At 45.3% G+C, this 21410-nt stretch overlaps 1 protein-coding gene across 1 annotated transcript in view; it reads right to left on the bottom strand.

The window, feature by feature from the left end:
* The window catches only part of PHGDH (phosphoglycerate dehydrogenase), a 128804-nt gene extending 108069 nt beyond the window's left edge, over positions 1–20735 (bottom strand). The window contains exon 1 of the mRNA XM_069244303.1: positions 20381–20735. Within this exon, the coding sequence (XP_069100404.1) occupies positions 20381–20521 (141 nt within the window). The 5' untranslated portion in view covers positions 20522–20735. The remainder of the gene's footprint in view (positions 1–20380) is intronic.
* Positions 20736–21410: the final 675 nt, after the last annotated feature.

The following is a 21410-nucleotide window of genomic DNA, read 5'->3' as shown; positions in this document are numbered from 1 at the left end:
AAAGTTATGCTATGTATGAAATGAAAGATCATGTGTGCTTACGGAGGGCTGAATCCTTTAGTTATAGTGAACAGGTGAGCCTACAGGTCAGTATTATTATAAACAAGTAGGTCAAATAAAACGTCTCCAGTGCACCATTTTGGCAGTCTAACATGTCTAGGATAGGGAAATTTCTTAGTAGTGAGCACAGTCTACTGAAGATTCTGATTAAGGCCATAGTTTGTAGTGTCTCTTGCTGTTCCTACATCTCCCAACTTGGGTAGTTTTTCTATGCAAACTAGCAACATTTCCTTCTGAAGACCAATATCTTCTTGGAAGTGCTGGCTGGGATGGAAATTGCATGTGCCTTTTTCTTGAGAGTTACCTTTGTCACCATTTCCTTCTCGTTTTTGGATACTAGGTGGCTTACACTTATTTTAATGTGAACTGCTGATACCTCTTACTTTGAAATGTGTGGTCCATTCTTTGTATGGGTGTTCCAGTGTACTGCTTTCAGGGTGAGCTCTCAGGATACACTGGTGAGTGTGAGAGTGGCTTAGATATAGTGATGCCATCTATAAGAACATGAGAGATGTCTGTTGCTAAATGTGGAGGAGACCTTTTGGGTGGCAGCTTGTAATTTGTAAAAACATAAATGTATAGCTCCAAACGTTTTCTTAGAGTCCTATTGCCTAATGCCAGAGTTGCCATACCATTTTTCTTTCAGTACTCTGCAGTTGCTTATTCTTGCAGGTTCTTTTTTCATCCCCTTTTATGCCTTAATAATTGTTTTCCTATCGCTCTTTCTCATTTTTTCCCTTTCTGTCTTTTTGTCTTCCTTTGGGTTGTGGTCTGTTGGTGAAAATTAGCCTCAATCTCCTAAAATGAGTGCAAGTATCCACCACAGACACATTAAGTGGTGGGTAGGGCTGAGTAAGCATACTTTGCGTAGGAGAGTGGTCTCACCTCTGAAGAGCACAGGCAGCCAAACCAATCACATCTACATGGAAACATGCTGCATATGGAATATTATACAATGTGGAGTAGGCTGGCGGTAGTTAGTTTGTTCAATTCTTGGGTAAAGGAAGCCTTATGCTGAGAAAAGGCAACATTGTTTTATGCGTAGCTTACAAAAGCACGAGTCTTCCACCTAAATCAGGAATGTCTTCATGTGTACTTCTAATGTGCTCAAGTGTACTCATGATGGACCTTCTAAACGTGTGTAAGGTCTTAAGATCTGATGTCCCTTTTTGTGATGTAACTTCCTGTAAAGTTCTTGATTGTGATGTCACTTCCGGTGGTGCCATGTGCGAGGTCATGTGCTGTGATATCTTTGCATACTGCCTAACTTGGTTAGTCCCCCCCACTTCTGTTTTTAGGACTTGTGCCCTGCATACAAACAGTGCTTGTTGCACAGTGCTAGCTGGTCTAATGGGTCACTAGAAGGCGGTCGTATTCCCCGAGTGAAATTGCATGCTTTGAAAAGGACCTAATGGTGGGCAAGAAGGAGTGAGAGGACTGCGCTGCACCAGAAGTGGTGGTACTAAGTTGAGGACAGCAGTGGGGAAACCAGAAATCAGGGCACCTGCCTATAGCTCAAAGTAAATCCGATCCCAAGGTCACCAGAGGGTGGTGCTTCTGCCAGGTACTACTGTGGTCTTGGAATGGAGATGAGGCGCTCCTCCACTCCCAACTACATGCAGGCCATGCTCTGTGCAACTACACAGACTCCAAGAACTGCGTGGGGAGGAATGGCCAAAGAAAGTCAAAATGAAGTCGCAAAAAACTGCCTTATGCCCTCTCACACACAAACACACAAGATGAAACGAAAAATTAGTGCAGAGCCATCACCTTTAGTAATTTTATTTTGTGCACTTCAGACCAATGGTAGCATAGCATTTTAAAGTATTTAAAAATGCATAACAGGAACGAGCATTCATAACCAAACAAAGCATTAAAATCAGGTATGTTGCTGCAAACCAGCAACCAGCACCGTAAACCATTAAGGAGTCAAAGAGAAGCAAGCATTTGCAGTGCAATGGGTCTAGCGTTTGCTCGAGTTATAGCCATTAGCGTTGTAAATTCTTAACTGGACTTTTCTTGCCACAAATTGAAAATGAAAAGTAACACAGTTGACATAAACAAGCCGTTTCAAAGCATTACGGCCGCCATGAGCATTAGCACGAAGGAGAGACAAAAAAGGAAAAATAGTTTGCTCACGGTCAAACGTATCGCCAAACATGCAATTATCCGTGTAACTGGGTCGATGGCCAAAGCGGTAACAAAACTGCCTCAAGGAGGGACAAACGTAATGCTTTTACCTATTACAAAAAAAAGATTTTTGAAAGGCAATCCCATGAACGAGAGATAGTGATGGGTGTGGTTAAAAGCCCACAGATAGATTACTACAGGCCAGAGAACTTGCGCGCTCGCCATAAAAAGACACGTTATAATGTTTTCCTAAAAAGGAGGCAATGATAAAGAGGTATTACATAAAGGTAGCATCAAGGTTCCCGCCCTAGATCAGAGGCACGTTGAATTTCTGCAAACCCAAGTGACATCACTGCAAACGTAGACCATACAAGAGGAAACACAAGTCACCCTCCAGGGAACACATGCCACATCGCTGCTGGGACAGGCCACCTACTGAAAATATAAGTCGCACAACTGTAAAAACAGACAACTTCAAGGCAAACACAGAAAAATACAAGTTATACAATTACAAAACAGCTCACAGCAGAATATATTCCAAAATTGCTAATTAATACCGAAATCCCATTCCTACAAGAAAATCACACTATGCATATACAAGGTAACTACTTTATATACACGACACTACTGCAACCACAAACTGCTCAACTGCAAATAAGGACATCATGAAAGACGGGCTTTCACGTTATTTTGCTGGATTGAGGACTAAGAGTACAGAGGCCACAAATCAACTCAGTAAACATACAGACAGTGCTTAATTGTAAATAAAAAAGGTGCCGGTGCCCAAAGCCCCCCTGTTAAACCCGCGGCTGCTGCAATTAAATGTGCGAACACAGAACACTAAGGCAAAGTAATCCTGAAGCCACCTCATACCTCTCTATCCATTTATAGCCACTCCCTGCCCCTTCAGCTCACTCTTGCAGCTTTCTGCGTTCTTCCTTTGTGACACTTTTTTGTTTTTCTCTTCCTCCGTCCTTCCTACGTGCCTTTTGCTCGCAGCAAACGCTTGAGGCTGTAAAATAAGTGCCGGTGGAAACAACAAGCACAAATTAAGCACTGCATACAGAACAAGCGTCACAGAAACGACGCAGGGGTCAATTCTAGGGAAATGTGAATGAAATATTAAAGGTGCCTGAGTTTCTTCAGCTCCCCCCGTTTCAGACATGCTTTGCAAGCAGTCTCCATCTGATGTGCAGCAGCTGCTGGTCAATGATTGACTTCTCGAAGGCCAAGATCTTTGGCCAGCGTCGTGGAAACACCGGATCAGCAGCAGAGACCCAGGCCAGGGTACAGCTGTGCGAAGCTCGTGCTTCATGCTTCCCGGAGAAGTTTACGGGGAGATTCGCGAGTCGCTGCAAGCCAGTCACACTGTCCTGCTCATTCTGTGCGATTAGAAAAAACAAGGGGTGAGGGGGCGGGGGGCTGAAGGTTTAATTTACATGTGTTCCGAGGAGGCAGCATATTAAAATGCAAAATAACAGAAGCTTTCACCATTTTAATATTTTATGGGGACTACTGAGTCAATACAGCCAGGGGGAGCACCAGGTGGGTTTTAGATGCCTGCACATAGGAGGTGAGGGGAAGGGGGGGGGGGGGGCTGGATTAAACGAAGAGTCTATATACACCCAGCAGCAGTGCTTTAAAAGCGCAGGTACTCTTAGGTGCTGTGTACTTGCACATCTTTAATCCAGTAAGAAGACTATCAGCGCTTCCCATCAAGGTAACAATAAACACATACAATGGGAGAGCAACAAACCGGACGTCAGTGGCTGCACTGTTATATTTCCTTTTGAAGAGCTGAACTTCCGAGATAATGGCAAAATGAGCTAGGGGAGTCAGAGGTCAAATACTTGTCCCCTGGCTCTCTGGCACCCTCTAACTGGGGCCATCTTGTGTAACCTACTTTGCAGCATACTCGTTATGCTTTTGGAATCTTCCAGGAGGTAATGGACACACAACCCCTTAAAGGAGATTAGCCCCACAAGAGTCCTAAAATCATCTATGTGCCTTATGATAACATGCTAAGTATGCTAGTACCTACCGCTGGCCCCCACCCACCACGATTCCCATTTTTGCAGATCTTACACAGCTTGGCCACTTCCCCTCTTGCTTTAAAGGGTTAACCCTAGCTTTCTGATGTAGATTTATCCCTGCTTTGCTAATATTTTAAAGGCTATTGAAGGGAGATCTAGAATATAACAGCCCTCCCCACCCCGGAGTTAATGGAGCAGGGGCATCAGTTACAGCCGGAGGCAGAATCCTCATGTATTACTAGGTGTACCCTAAGGATACCCTAACAAACGAGGAACAACTGGTGGAATAAGTAATTCTGTACCTAATTCCACTGGTTATGCTCATTTCACTGGTACAAGTTGGGCTGCTTTCATCAGCTTAAGTATCCTGGTTGAATTTCACGGGATCAGCAGTGATCCCGCAGAGCTTGTTATTTCAATAGGGCAGGTAACTACTGAAGTAAGAAGGCACTGGTAGTAAATGGTCACTGCATCATTTTTGGCAGTATACTTAAATTCCTCAAAAGTACCGGGAGTTTATACATTTACATGTTCACTGCTCTTAAATGTCCCCTTCTGTCGTTGTCACAGTGTCTGAAGAAAGCCCAGTTAGCTGGACTACTTCCTATAGCAGCTCCTTCCCCTCAATGGGTCCTCACGGCTTGAAAGGGCTTTTCCATCGGTGAGCTGAGAACTTGCACAACTGCAAGTTAGGCAATCTAACTCTGTCATGAGATCTAGGGAACAGTAAGGGGTTCGTCCTCATTTCTTAAGTCGACCATGAGTTTTTAAAAGGAGAGCGGAAACAGAATCCTGTTCCTGATCCCGTCATTTGTTCTGTATATGGTAAAAATCTGAACTGACTGAGCTTACATCAAGTGTAACTGTAGCTGGATACAGTCCACCTAACCCAGTCGCTTGTATAATGCAGCACTAAAGATTTAGGAACAACCCCACCAAATTCAAGAGCATTTTTCTTCACCTATGATGGAAGTCCAATGACAATCTGGCATCATAGAATATTTCCAGATTCTCAGAACCCACGGTGATCCCATAATACAGTCTATGGATGCCCAACCATCATCCTAAACAGGCAAGAGGATACAAGGGAAAGGGGCATCTCCTGTGAGCATAAAAGCCAATGCCGAAGCGTTGCTCTTGCAGCACTGAAAGCTTGGGGAATAAAAAAAATAAAAAAAACAGATATAGCAGCCAGAGAGATAGGGAGATCGAACTGAGACAAGACATAAGCAGTTTGAACATGACTGTGTTTATGTGGATTATCACATTAAAGCCAACACTAGTGGTTATGCCAATGTCTGTTTTTATAAATATAAGGCAGCTAACTTCATTATAGTTAAAGTAGGAGATTTTCTTGCCACATGGCCAGGACCTCCGGCCCCCCATGCGTGCTAGTTGTTTTCAAGTGGTAATATGGGAGGTGGGGTAGGGGCACAACAGGAAGGATATCTATTGACCTGTCACTCGAATGATCGGGTCAAACCGCATGATGCAGACCTTCTACATGAATTTACATTGCTGCTCAAATTCCACCTTAAGGATGTGCTCATCTAGTTGTCATGCAGGCAATTTGCCGTTCAGCACCAAGAGAAGGCCAAGCAGCACAATTTTTGTCATTTTTAGGCCGAGAATAGCAGCACAAAAGCACTCCTTTTCCAACATGTTGTTATCTATTTGGGCTTTCAACCACGGTCACCTCACCCCCCTCACTATCGCTCGGTCATGGGCTTGCCCTTCAAAAATCCTTTGTTATCATTGGTAAATGCTTTATGTTTGTCCCTCCTTGTGGCGGTTTGGTTACCGCCTTGGACATCGACCCTGTTACATGGCTAATTGCACTTTTGCCAATACGTTGGACTGAGAGGGAACTTGTTTTTCCTTTTGTGTGCCTCCTTCATGCTCTTGACGTGGTGCTTTGCATCAGCTTGCTTATGAGAAACTGTTTTACTTTTCATTTTCAATTTATGTGGCAAGAAAAGTCAGGTTAGGAGTTTACAATGCTAATAGCTCTAGCTTGAACAAATGCGAGACCCACTGCATTGCAAATGCCTGTTATGTTATATTTGCTTCACTTTTTATCTTCTATCCCTAGATCACTGTGATACACTGTGAACTAGGTTCTTTCTGGTCTTGGTTTTGCATCGTTTTATGATATTATTGTGAAGAATCGACTTTAACTTAGCATTTTTCTTTTTTATTGTAAATCTTCTTACGCCCTCCTTCCCCTTCCTCAAGGTACACTGAAATGATTTTTTGTGGCTCTTATGAAATCACCAATAGCCAAAACAAGAAGGGGATGCTCTGAATCAGCATGCAAAAGCAAGCGGCGGAACAGCATCGCTAATGGAGAGACGGAATAAGGTAAAATTGGGATCCTCTCTAGCAGCCGAGGCGAAAGCAGATTGCAAATGGAGCGGGAAATACTTCTTTGACAAACAACGAGGCTGAAATTGCTGATGGACCAAATCAGAGAGACATATGTGAATGTTGAACAGATTTTGGCTGCGCCCTTGTGCTTTGTGTAATTTTATCTCATTGGCCCGCTCTCTTGTTAAATGTTGTTGTACAGGGCAGATGACAGCTAGATGTCTACTCTTGTAGGAATCCTGCTCGATTTATTATCAAATCCTGCTAATTTAAGGAAATCATTTTTGGTGACTGAATGTCAATTTAATTTTGTGTCAGGAAAAACTAGTACCAACTTCAGAAAGATTAAATGTCAAGCCATCTTCATCCTTGTACTGTCTCATTTCCCACGGGTGTGAGCCACCAAGCATATTAGGACACACATTACTGTATCTTTTTATTCTTTACCTTTTTACTACAACTTGCTAGCTTGTTTTCCCAATTTGAAGTAAAAAGGCACTTTGACGTTCCAAAAACACTCACTTTTCCTACCTTACATCGGTATGCGCACAAAAACTCCTCCTGGTATTTCAACCGTTTACCCTATATTTACGAACATAAAGTACACACCGAGATCATCGGTAGAACAACAATTCTAAGTTGGAAAAAAAAAACACAAGCTGGGAAAATGGGACTAAACACGTGCATGTTGAGAGATTGTGTATGTGGAATGAAGAAATGGCAACTGAACTTTGGAAGCATTTCCAAGAAAACTACACGTTTATTAGGGGAGTGTATTTTAATTTTACACTCAGACGTGAGAGAGAAAGAACAGTATATTGAGTTGGTCTTAAGCGTCGTTTTGCATAAAAGCGATTCAGTATGCCATCTTTACACCAACATGCACTACATGATGATTCTGATACAACAACGCAACTGTTTGTCCGAGCTGGAATTAAAGTCAAAATTACAACGGCTTGGGTATGAGGCATTGGCTTATGGCGTCTGATAAACCAGATATTGTGTCATCAAGTCGACTACAGGCCCCGAAAAGTGCAGCTCACCCTCTTCTTCCCGGATTTCCTAGTGATGAAGCAGAAAATGAAGGTTTTACATTTATTAACGCGTAAACGTAGTGTGAAATAATCATGTGTGACTTTAACCGAACTAATAAAGATTGTACGGGGACAAAATGTGCCCTCAGAGTAGTTTGCCAACATTTATAAGCGTGCTTTATATAACGTGGTGTATTAGAATTGCACTAATCCGACATAATCGTAAACGTGTGCTATGATTTGCTCGTTTGAAATGTTTTAGCTTAGCATTACTTTAGTGCAGGCTTCGGCCTAGTTGCCTGGTCTCACGGTTTAGATGCTCGTATTTTTCCAATGTGCTATTAAACGTGTATTTTTGCTTGAAGCTGTACTTTTCCACTGAGATCGTTCACATGCTTATCTTAAGGTTTCGTGCCAGCCTGGCATATTTTCTCTTTACTCCAAGGTCGATTTGCAGGTGCGGACAATGGAAGCTCTGAAAGTGAGTTAATTGGTATAAAATGTTGCAACTTGCGTACCCATCTCCAAGGATAATTTATGCTTAAGTAAAAGCTTGAGAACTGTCGTTTTTGATTGGACAATTTGAAGCTAACCTATGAACCCTCCAATGGAAGACCCTACTGGATTTGAACTGTTGTCTATTTAAACCAGGTGCACGAGAAGAAGGTAGCCATTACGCGCTATTATCCATGCCATTATTGGACATCCCGCCATTTTGCAAACTTCGTAGCTATTATGGCCCACTTTGCTGCGACGCCACTTTGAAAGAGACTTTGACGCTTTCTCTAATCGAGAGAAAGAGACTTTAAATGATTCTTGCCCTAGAGACTTTAACTTTGATTTGTCCCTTTGCATAAAGTAGTAGTTTTACCTTGCCGCCGTGAGGCAATTGTCCCGTCCACCCCTGCCCCTTAGCCCCGTCCCATGCCGATCGAAACGGTACCCATGCTGACCGAAGAACGGTACCTGTGAGACGAAGACTTCCTTGTATGCTGATCGTAATTGGTAAATATGAAAGGAAATTGTAAAATTGCATTGTGTTTCTCTTAGGTGACCAACTGCTGATTTTGATAAGAGCCCTAGTTAGGAGTTTTTCTAAATTAATGTTGCTAAATTGTTTTTACATGAAGTCCCACATGCCGATGCTAATTTGAGGTTAGACGAGGATTCCTTTTGTCGCACGATGCAATTTGAGATCTTGTTATGCTGACTAAATGTATGCAATTAGTTCGTTACAGATTATAGTTTTAGTGATTTGCATTGCTATTATCGAATGCCTTGTTATTCAAATGCTACATAGATTGCACTTGTTTCGCCGTTATGGACAGCTATTAATGTTCATATATGTTTATCATTTGGTGTTGAGACACATTTATATTGTGCTAGCTTTGTTAATATAGGGAAATAAATTCACTAACTTTGAATAAACTGGTGTGGTCATTCCTGACTGAAAGGTCAGGGTTCGCCGAAATGTATTCTGGATTAATTGTTAAGTGTTATGTTGATCAAGGTATTGCTTATGTTCGTTATTGATTTGATGAAATTGATCGATTAAGAGTACGGAGAGTCCCACTTAGTCAAAAGATTCATCGGCCTAAAGAGCGTCCGAATACAGGTAAATTATTAGTACGGACCGCTCTATCACTAGTGTACTAAACAATACTGAATTCCAGAAAGATCAGATAGTTTTGAAATCACTGTGCTTAATCGCTTGAACACACTGGCTTCCAGAAGAAAACAAGTTTCACTTCCTGCCCCTAGCCTTACCAACAGAACTGGAATCCGACTAAATTAGCTCCGAAAGTACCTATCTAGCTCATTTATAATTTGTCTTTATTGTATGTCCTCTACCCACCTCCCCATGGCACAATGAAATTACTTCATGGTGGCAGGTTGCTCTTAAGAAATTACCGAATGCCCCAAAAAGTTTTTGGATACTTCTGTGATGATATAATCAGTACATAAAGTTATAGGACACAGGAAGATGCCAGGAAGCAGTCACCTACAGAGAAAGTCTCACAAACATACACAAAGCAAACATTAGCATTTTGTAAAACATTAAAGACACTAGTGAAGATGTGGCTCATTTGGTAGGGAGACCCCTTTGAGCATTTTCTATCACACACAAGCTCGAACCCCTGCTTAGAGTATGTTAGCCATGACTGGAAAGCCTAGGTCACATGCAGGGGCGACACAAACTAGAAACACACTTCTTTTTGCCATTTAAGTGACAACGCTGCACATGAGCCTGGCAGGCTGGAATTACAGAAGGGTATCTCCTAACAAACGGACATCAGACTGAATGCTCTGCATGGACACATCCAGATTGCTAAAGTGCCTATTATAGGCATATCATTGGGCAAGTGAATTGATTGAGTGGCTGAACCCTGCTTAACCCAGATTTTTTATGCTGTAGGAAGTGAGTAGGTAAAACACTGCTGAAATGAGAAGAGGCCTCAAGGGCGACAGGTATCCAGCAGTTTGGGGGTCCATGTCCAGGAAGAGCACGTTCCTGGGAAGGTTTATCCTAATGATGAGACAAGACATGATGATCGTAAGAGGTGGATGATTAGGCAGCAGGTCCACCCACCTGAGGTGCTAATGGTGATCCCCTGGCGTGGCCTAATCCTACTAACCATTCCTGAAGATGGCATGGCCCTGGACCTGGGGGGCAAGACTTTTACAACTGCTCCATGAAGAGACCAACAGGTAAAGCAGATATGTATGACACCATTAGGGCCACAGACCCTGTGAGTCTGTCTAGTATCAGGTCAGTATTCTACCAACGGGTTGGGGTGGTTTCTGCCCCAGACCTAGAAGTATGTGAAGGTAGTAAACTCATGGCCTAAGGTGGGCATCATTGTTAGTGCAATATCTATATTAGGTTCCATTTTTGAAGGGAAGGTAGGGGATGGTCCCTTACAAGATGCAGAGGCCGACGCTGCCTTTTCTATATGACTGTTCTAGGTCTTAAACTAGCAGATGGCCCCTTTCTGTACGAAAGGGATGACCTATGGAAACACACTGTAAAACTCATCCAGGAAAAACAGAGAATATCTTGTTCCTACCACCCAATACTGCGTGCATGCCGAGCGTGGAAGGGGTACATCCGAGTGGCAGTGACACCCCAGCGTTTGTATGTGTCAATCAATCAAAAATCAAACCGATAGGGACAATAAAATATTTTACAGATTAAACATTTCACAAATAAAATTACACTTGTTTCCCCAATCTCATATGGCTAACACATTGATCCCAAACTGCAAGTCCAATCCTTGGTTCTTAGCCAGACTTCAATTTCCAAAGGCCAATTCAAGCAGTAGACGAATAACTACAGAACATTAGTTCATAACAGAATTGATTATTGAGACAAAATAACGATCTAAAATAAATTATACAGCAATTTAAATTTAGCGCACAATATTGCATAGTGTAGTTAGAGTCTTCTGACCTCCTGGTCAGCGTCTGCTGCCCTTCTCAGCTCCTCTGGCTGCTGCTGCCTTTTACTGGGACGAACTGAGAGTCTCCTGACTGTCAGTTTGAGGCCCTCTTCCACCCCCAGGCTCATCCCTGCGCCTCATCCCTGGTGGTCTAGTGGCAATCACATGTAAGTATCTCTTTCTCTCTGCGCTCTTTCACTCTTGCTTTTTCTGCCTATTTTGATTTTTTTTCTCTTGTTTCTCCTGTATTCCTTTTTCCATTCTCCCCTCTTTTCCCTCCTCCTCCCTCTGTGAAGCACCTTTCCCACCTCCCAGCTGACTGCTCCCCCCCCTTAATGTCAGCTGCACTGCTGACGTGCCAATGACAAGCCCGTCTGTGCCCGTCCACGTCTGGATTGCGCCAATCGCCAGGAACCCTGGATCTCCACCCCCTGGACTGCCTCCGCTATGACGCCGAGACCCTCCTCTTCCTCAAAATTGGATGCCTCAGCAACTGCTGCACCCTCTCCCCCAAGGACACCCATGGACCTTTCACCTGCAGGAACTGCAACTTCTGCGCCAGCCTCAACAAGCTGAAGCTACTCCCCGCACACAAAAATACTAACAACCTCCACAACAAGCCACCCAGCTCTGAAACTTTATTAACACTGCCCGACCGGACATCGCCTTCCTTACCGAGACCTGGACCAACCCCACCTCGGGTCCAGACATCGCCATCCCTGACGGTTACAGCATCCTAAGGAGGGACCGGCCCTCCCGCCCACGCAGAGGACACACCATTGTACACAAGTCCCCACTACATGTCAAGGTCGCCCCAGAAGAACATTGCACCACCATGGAACACCTTCACTTCCTGGTCCACTCCAACCACAACTCCTCCATCTGCGGCTCCATAGTGTACAGGCCACCCGGCCCCGCCCAGCTTTCATAGACATCACTACCCCCCCACCAGGCCCTGGCGTCAGTCGACTACCCCCTCCTCAGCCACCTGAATTTCCACCTAGAGGACCACGCCAACCCAAACACCAATGCTCTACTCGACAACCTTGCCACCCTCGGCCTCAAACGGCTAGTCTTTGCACCCACACACATCGCAGGACACACACTGGACCCCATCTTCACCTCAAGCAACCGGATCACCATCGAGACCATCTCCACCCCAGACTGGACCAACCACAGATGCATACACTACACAATCACCGCACCCAGCAGCCGCACCCGTACCTCCAGGACCCCCCCTCCCCCCCCCACAGGAAAATGAACGAAATCACCAATGAGCAACTCACCTCATCACTCGCCAAATCCCTCCTTCCTATGACGCAAACACAGCAGCGTGCAGTCTCAACACATGGATCATCCAATGCGCCGAGACTCTAGCCCCTCTCCCCCTGACATTGGCCAAATGCATACCCAAGAAGGCGAGCTGGTTCACACCGAACTCCAGGAATCAAAGCGTACCCGATGAAGTTTCGAGAAAAAAAATGGAGAAACAGCCAAACCAGGGAAACCTCGCCTCATTCAGAGCTGCAACCGCAGCCCACCGACAAAAAGTCAAGAACGCTAGGAAGGACGCGCTCCTGAAGAGCATCAACTCCTCAGCACACAACTATAAGGAACTCTTCTCAGTCATCAACGAGTTCACAGATCCCACAGCGGAAGCCACCAGCATCCCCCCGTCACAGGACCTCTGCGACATACCCGCCTCCTTTTCCACCACAAGATCCAGGACATCTAAAACAGCTTCTTCACTGCATATCCTGGCACAGGAACCCGTGACCAATCCACCCCCCAAAAGCACCCAGACCATCCACAGATGGTTCCCGCTCACCACGAAGGAAACAGAAAGCATAATGAACAGTACCCACTCCGGAGCCGCCACAGACCCCCGCCACAGACCCTTTCCCACGCCACATCTACGTCAGAGCCAGCACCTGTCACCCTTGAGCTCTGGAACATGATAAACCGCTCCATCAATACTGGCACCTTCCAGAGGACTGGAAACATGCCGGAGTATGCCCACTCCTGAAGAAACCCTCTGGCAACTCATAAGAACTAAAAAACTTCCAGCCCATCTCACTGCTACCCTACTAGGCCAGTACAAAGTACTGAGGAAAGCCTTCAACACACAACTACAAAATTTCATCGAGGTCAACAACTCTCTGGACAGCTCCCAGTCCGGGTTCGACAGCAACCACAGCGTGGAGACAGCGCTTCTTGCAGCCACTGATGACATCCGATCGCTTCTAGACCGCAGCCACATCACAGCACTCCTACTCCTCGACCTCTCAGCGTCCTTCGACACGGTCTCCCACAGCACACTATGCACCAGACTCCACGACATAGGAATCCGTGGAACAGCTCTGAAATGGATCCACTCCTTCCTCTCTGGAAGTACTCGGAGGGTCTTGTTCCCGCCATACACATCTAAACCCACAGGAGTCAGCTGCAGAGTTCCCAAGGATCCTCTCTAAGTCCAACTCTTTTCAACATATGCATAATCCCTCTCGCAGCCATTATCAGAAGCCATTGAATGAACATTATGTCATATGCTGATGACATACAACTTATCATTTCCCTCACTGAAGACCCGGACACAGCCAAAAAGGAACTTCCACTTGGGTATGGAAGCCGTCCCCACTTGGATGAGAGAAAGCTGCCTCAAGCTCAACTCTGACAAGACAGAGCTCATCATTTTCGGAAACGCCACCTCAGCATGGGATGACTCCTGGTGGCCCACATCTCTCAGCACCCCGCCTTCACCTACTAAGCATGCCCGCAAACTAGGCATCATCCTCGACTCCTCCCGATCTATGACCTGACAGGTAAACTCAGTCACCTCCTCTTGCTGTCACACCCTCCGCAAACTCCAGAAAATGTTCAAATGGATCCCAGTAGACTGCCTTAGGACAGTCACCCACGCCTTAGTCACAAGCAAGGTTGACTACAGCAATGCTCTCTACGCCAGCACCACGACGAGAAAGATCAAAAAGCTGCAATTCATCCAGAACGCCACAGCCAGACCTGTCCTTAACCTCCCATGCCAAGAGCATATCTCCCAGCACCTGAGGACCCTCCACTGGCTCCCGACAGAAAAACGAATCACCTTCAAGCTACTCACCCACACGTACAAAGCCATACACAACGTCTAACCGGCCTACCTGAACCACTGCGTCTCCTTCCATCCCGCCAGATTCCTCCGCTCAACTGGCTTTGGACACTATCCCTTGCATTTGAAAAAACATCGCCGGAGAATGATCCTTCACCTACATCACAGCAAAGATATGGAACAACCTGACCCTAAACCTCCGACAAAGCCCAACGCTCACCATCTTCCCACCCAGTGCCTTGAGACCCTTATGTGTGAGTAGCCGCACTTGACAAAAACGGATTGATTGATTAATATTAACTTCCTTATATTGCTTGACACTCCTCAGATTCACGTAGGACAAAGTTGCAATGAATCAGGTCCATAATGCAATTCTGAGCCAAAACACTGACGTGATGTAACACTGGAGAAAGAAGAGACACTCACCTTGTGGTTTTGATGAACAATATGAAACCAAAAAGTCTGGTGTCAATCCCAGCTTCCCTAGTAAACTAAAGCGCTTGAACCTAGCCAGATACTATATTTCACTATGCCTCTTCTTTCTCCATTATTACATATTAGAGCATCTTGAAATCTGTGACTTAAGGGTGTGAGCAGAGCCAGCTTTAGGGCGGTGCAGACCTCAGGGATGGGCTGTGTTTAGCAACAAACTCATGAAACATGTGATTTAAAAGCAGCTGCTGAAAAGTTCCTCGTTTGTCCAGCCTTCAGGAAGGAATTAACATGTCAAGCTAACTGTTGTGATTAATGCTCTTCCTAAAGAGAGATGACATTTTGTCCAGAGGCAGTGTTGACTCGTCAAAGTAGCGCAGAGGGTTAATGTGCCTGATGCAAAGAACCTAACTATATTTTATGTGGCTAGCTGAGTGGATTCGTAAAGCCAGCCTACACCAGCGCTTTAAAACAAATTAAATGTGTGGAGGGGGCACTTTTGCCGGGGTGGTAGTGAGGGAATCTGAGGAGGTGGTCATGGGGTGGGCCACCAAAAAAAGATTGTCCCACAGAGCGTCACCAGCGCTAAAGCCGGCTCTGTATGTGAGCTGTACAAAAACCTCTCTTGCATAGGATTTCGTGGATTATAACACAGATCAACAACTGAAGCTACATAGAGGGAATACATGACAAATGACTTGCCTTAGTTCACGGCGCGGTCATCAAGGTGAGGAGCATGTGTTAAACAAAATACACTTTTTAAAAATGTTTACATGATATTTGTAGCACCATGTAAACGCCAAACATTTTATTGCTCGGCTCCTGCGCAGCCCTTTGGCTAGGCTATCCCTGTTAATTTGTTGGCTCGTCCACTACCCTGCAATGCTTATTCTGTACACGTAAACACTACCTACAGCTTCTTGCACTGTACACAGACACACTCTCTGCAGCCCTTGCACTCCATGACCACAGGCAAACGCTCTCCTTGCGGATCCTACACCCTATGCATAAATGCTTGCTAAATCCGCACTGCAGAAATCCCCTCTCTGGTCCTATAGCACTGTACACCTGCGTACTCTGGCTTCTTGCACGGCATGCGCGGATACAAATGCTCATACAAGAATGCTCTTGCTCTCCACTTCTTGCACTGCAGTACATACAGGAATGCTCTCTCTCTCCACCTCTTGCACTGCAGTACATACAGGAATGCTCTCTCTCCCCCTCTTGCACTGCAGTACATACAGGAATGCACTCTCTCTCCACCTCTTGCACTGCAGTACATACAGGAATGCTCTCTCTCTCTCCACCTCTTGCACTGCAGTACATACAGGAATGCTCTCTCTCTCTCCACCTCTTGCACTGCAGTACATACAGGAATGCTCTCTCTCTCTCTCCACCTCTTGCACTGCAGTACATACAGGAATGCTCTCTCTCCCCCTCTTGCACTGCAGTACATACAGGAATGCACTCTCTCTCCACCTCTTGCACTGCAGTACATACAGGAATGCTCTCTCTCCCCCTCTTGCACTGCAGTACATACAGGAATGCTCTCTCTCTCCCCACCTCTTGCACTGCAGTACATACAGGAATGCTCTCTCTCTCCCCACCTCTTGCACTGCAGTACATACAGGAATGCTCTCTCTCTCCCCACCTCTTGCACTGCAGTACATACAGGAATGCTCTCTCTCTCCCCACCTCTTGCACTGCAGTACATACAGGAATGCTCTCTCTCTCCCCACCTCTTGCACTGCAGTACATACAGGAATGCTCTCTCTCTCTCTCCACCTCTTGCACTGCAGTACATACAGGAATGCTCTCTCTCCCCCTCTTGCACTGCAGTACATACAGGAATGCTCTCTCTCCCCCTCTTGCACTGCAGTACATACAGGAATGCTCTCTCTCTCCACCTCTCGCACTGCAGTACATACAGGAATGCTCTCTCTCCCCCTCTTGCACTGCAGTACATACAGGAATGCTCTCTCTCCCCCTCTTGCACTGCAGTACATACAGGAATGCTCTCTCTCTCCACCTCTCGCACTGCAGTACATACAGGAATGCTCTCTCTCTCCCCACCTCTTGCACTGCAGTACATACAGGAATGCTCTCTCTCTCCCCACCTCTTGCACTGCAGTACATACAGGAATGCTCTCTCTCTCCCCACCTCTTGCACTGCAGTACATACAGGAATGCTCTCTCTCTCTCCACCTCTTGCACTGCAGTACATACAGGAATGCTCTCTCTCTCTCCACCTCTTGCACTGCAGTACATACAGGAATGCTCTCTCTCCCCCTCTTGCACTGCAGTACATACAGGAATGCTCTCTCTCCCCCTCTTGCACTGCAGTACATACAGGAATGCTCTCTCTCCCCCTCTTGCACTGCAGTACATACAGGAATGCTCTCTCTCTCTCCACCTCTCGCACTGCAGTACATACAGGAATGCTCTAGCTGCAGCTCATGTACTGTACACAGAAACGCTTTCTACAAGGTCCCAGCAGTGAACTCACAAGAAGCTATACGTGCAGCTTCTGCAGTATACACGACATGTGGTAGTGTGTGGAAAATGGGCATTCTCGCTGTGCATACTGCGCTGATCAATTAAAACTTTTAAGGGTGATTTTAGATTGGGTAATTGGCGCTTCCTCTCAATTTGAACTTACTATTTGTTCACCAAGTGGTGCCTGCTCACTGGGAAATCCCCCTACAAACCCAGAATAATAAACATATGCTGTTATTCCACATACTGAAGTTGAGCGGCACTCCACAGTAATCATATCACAAAAAAATGTCAATAGTAATAAGTGACCATGAATGAAATATTATTCCATAGGTTCAACATTAATGTTCTTTATTCTTCTTTGAAGTTCTTGTGCCCAAATTGTTCACAACATGTCCCTTCATACCGTCCCAGTCAACACATGTTTCGTCTGGGGAATACCCCTTGACTTCATCAGGACTTTCTACAACAAATAATACTTAATATGTAATACATAGTAAATCTATAATGTATATGTCATACAAATAATCCTTCACCAATCAATGTGACAATTATCCATCCACTTGTGAAAACCGTGATTTTAAATATATTAAACACCTCCAAATTGCCAATTCCAAAGTACCTATCCTCATAATTCTATGTGCACAGATCAATTTGTGTAAAACCAACATAAAACACCTTCTTTTTACACACATCCCCTTCAATTTCTACATAAAAAGTCCCTCCATGAAGGTCATGCTTAGTAATACTTAAACGTGTTTCAGAGGATCAAATCAAACAAAGCCTCATAATATATACCTCATTTTAAAATGAGCGACCTCATAGACAGAGATCTGTATTTAGCTGGTAATCCATCACTAAGGGTTTATGTCACAATGTACAATCTGAAAAAATATAACGGGATAATATTGTTGTTATTAATCACATCTCATTGTGACAATTAGTAAGGTGATATTCACCTTGTGAGGCTTACCTTCCTCTATAGATTAGTGCTTACATTAATTTCGGGTGCCCTGGTGTGGAGGGAGCGTATCCAAATACGGATGGATATATTATCCCGTTATATTCTGTGTATGAGGTCGCTCATTTTAAAACAAGGTATATATTATGAGGCTTACTCATATACTGCGCTGATCATCCAAGCACACACACTGCAGTTCCTGCACAATACAGAGAAACGCTCTCTCTAAAGTTCCTGCACTCAGAAACGCTCCCTGCTGCTCTTGCACCGTGCAACGAAACGTACTGATAGGTTTGCTCTGCGTGCACTAGGCACATCTGGTTGTTTTTAGCTCCCGGGGGCCCTCGGGTCCCGCTGGTAAAGGGGGGAGGGCTGTTCTTCCCATAGCCCAGGCCCTCGGCTCATGCACGCGTGAAACACAGGCGGCCTCTTGCATCAGACAGCCGGCGGAATGCACGCGCGCTGGGCTTCACCGCGGACTTGCAGACGTCAGCAGTTTCCGCCCGACCCACCTGGAGTCTGAGCTCAGCTGCATCCCGCGCATCCGCGGCAGTGTCGCTCGAAGTGGGGCTACCTGTCCCCGAAATCTCGACCTACCCGTAGGACGTACAATGGGGGTGGGGGTGCTCATTCATTAGACGTGGAGATGAAATTAGAGACTTTCACAAGCTATGCGATGAGCAACTGTTTGGAGTCTTACGAGCAGAAATCGCTGCCAAGTGACTTCAGACAATAAAAGGGACACAAAGAATTTAACAGAAAACGTCGACACGGTATCTAACGATTTACAAATGCCAGTGTGTGTGTGTGATATATATATATATATACACACACACAAGTTTTGCATTTTTTAAGGAACTGGAATTTATTAGCATATTAGGTTCACAACAATTTCAGACACATTAAATTAGACAGGACTATAAGCACCATCATTGAAATATTAAAAACATCAACTTTGTTACTAAATAGGCACCAAAAATTCACTGAAGGAGTCACGTAGCTTTCAAAAGCAGTGGGACATCCCGTCCCTCACTGGAGTTCAGTCTATAACGTGGGGGAGTTCAATCAAACCTCAAAATGGACGATTCTTCCTCGCGAAGAGTAAGACTTGAGCTGTGTGCATATAAATCAAAGACAAGAGTTTTATATGCGATGGGTACTCTCTGCTCTGTGTACCTGCACTTGTTTTAAGTAACGGTGAGCGTGCTATCAGGTCCAGGTAGAAAGTAGATATTGATAAGCTGCACTTCTTTCGACTTCTTCGTTCCAGGCAGGTCTAAACTGAAGAGAATTGGTTCCATTTCGTTTGATTCATGAGGGGTAAAAATCTCAATTAATATTGAAAAACGCCCAAACCTGGCTAACAGCTTTTACATTTCTTCATCAATAAAGCAGTGCTGTATTGAGTGATATAACACGTTGTTTTAACTCTACTGCCTTCTCATACATCAGCCCCTCATACCCCCTGCAGTGTCTCTCAGCTCTGGTGCCATGTTTTGCTAAAGCCAGACCCGAACACTTCCATATTAGGTTTATTATGGGCCAGAACACCCTAGGCACAAACTACCAGTATAGGTGCTCTCAGTGACCCTAAAATCGACCCGACTGGGACACATAATACTCAATTGTACACGTATATCCTAGCTTTGGCACAAATGATCACCTGTTGACTACAAGCCCATGGAACACGGCTTTGTAATCCTGTGATTTTCTTCATCCAATCATTATTTTCAGGTGTGTTGGTCGAAATGAAGGAAACCAAAACTACAAATCCCAGAACGCACACGTTTCTAGCAGTTGATCAACCTCTACAACCGCCGACGCGTTGCTCTGTCAGAGCCATACACCTCCTCTACCTGGCCCACCACCTGCAGCATGATTCAGCCGATCCTAGCCCAGGCTTGTTGCGTGTGTTAGTCCTAGTGCACCAGAGACATGTCACAAGGATCTCTAAGATGCGAGCGTATGTCTGGGCTTCGGTTCCCCCCGTGCCTGCAGTGAGCCTGTGAACGTGGATCAGTGTTAATCCCGGACACACTACGGTATAGGGTTACTTATCTCGGTTTATGCTATAAAATAAATTCAAGGTTCAGTGTGCCACATCCTGCGTCTGAGGGCAACCTGTCGGATCTGGAGATGCACTATTCGGGTGTCCTTAAGTAATCTCTCATGGGCGGAGAGGGCCCTGGTGTGGCTCGGTGCCCGGTCTGCTGAAGATGTGGATGCAGTGTACTAGCCTAATCTGTGCCAGGGAGTGAGTGGTGCGCGCAGTTTGCACCTGACACTGTGCCAGCCGGCAAGGTCTTGCGGAACCTCCTTACCTGGATCTCGGCGATGAGCTGCTGGGGGCTGAGGTTTTGCTTCTCCTGCACCTCGATGCCCTGGGCCTGCAGGATTTGGCGGGTGCACGGGTCCAGGCTGTCACTGATCAGGACCTTCCGGATGTCGGTGAGCTGGGCCATGCTGGCGTTCTCTGTGCCCGGGCTGTCTCCTCGGCAGTGCAGGATTCTTCCCTTCTGCTCACTGGGCCATGAATGAATAGAGCGACTCCAAGCTCTGCAGAGATTCCCAGGCTCCCACGCTTGGCGGTCATTGGACAGAAGCGTTTAACACCGCCTTCGATTCAGAGTACATCCCTCCCTCTGCCTTCTCCATGTTCGATCTCTCTCACTCCTCCTCTGTTGCTCACCGACTCCGCCTACTCCCTTGCCTTTTCCCTCGTTATCTTTTCCGACTTTCTCCCTCGCCGTCTTTATGTCTGGGCATATCAGAGAGCGGTTTGCTAAATACATCATCGGGTCTTTCAGAAAATTGACCTGGGAATCATCGGCTTTGTGGTTTGTAACTCACATTTTCTGTTTTCTGGTGAAGCAGCGTAATTTTGCCGCCACCCTTACACTTCACACATATGAATCTATACCTACGCTTAGCACCGTTTACTCTGTGTGTCCTGGCATTATTGATTTAAACTGTTGAACTCCAACACCATTACTGAAGTGCATTTACTGTAGAACTAGAGATTCATATATGTGTATACACTGTTTAGCATAACTTGGAGATTTCACATTTCATTTACATTGATTCTTATGTTTCAAGTTATATTCCAAGCAAATGAAGAGGGCAGCAACCAGGTAACCATGATTTTAGTTATTCAAACAGTTGTTTTGAAGTAGCATGTGTACTTATAACTGTGTAATCATAGTGCGCATTAACATACTAATGCTAAGTTGACTAAAGTAGGCCTACATTTCCAAATGTATTTTCTGCTTGCTTTGCATGTTTTCTCATCTGCAGTTCCAAGGCTTCCTTAGTTAGAGAAAGGAGTATTGTTCTACTAGAGATTGAGACGCC

This window comes from Pleurodeles waltl, chromosome 7, assembly GCF_031143425.1.
Source record: "Pleurodeles waltl isolate 20211129_DDA chromosome 7, aPleWal1.hap1.20221129, whole genome shotgun sequence".
NCBI classification, from domain to species: Eukaryota; Metazoa; Chordata; class Amphibia; order Caudata; family Salamandridae; genus Pleurodeles; species Pleurodeles waltl.
This window is presented reverse-complemented; position numbering and strand designations above follow the sequence as displayed.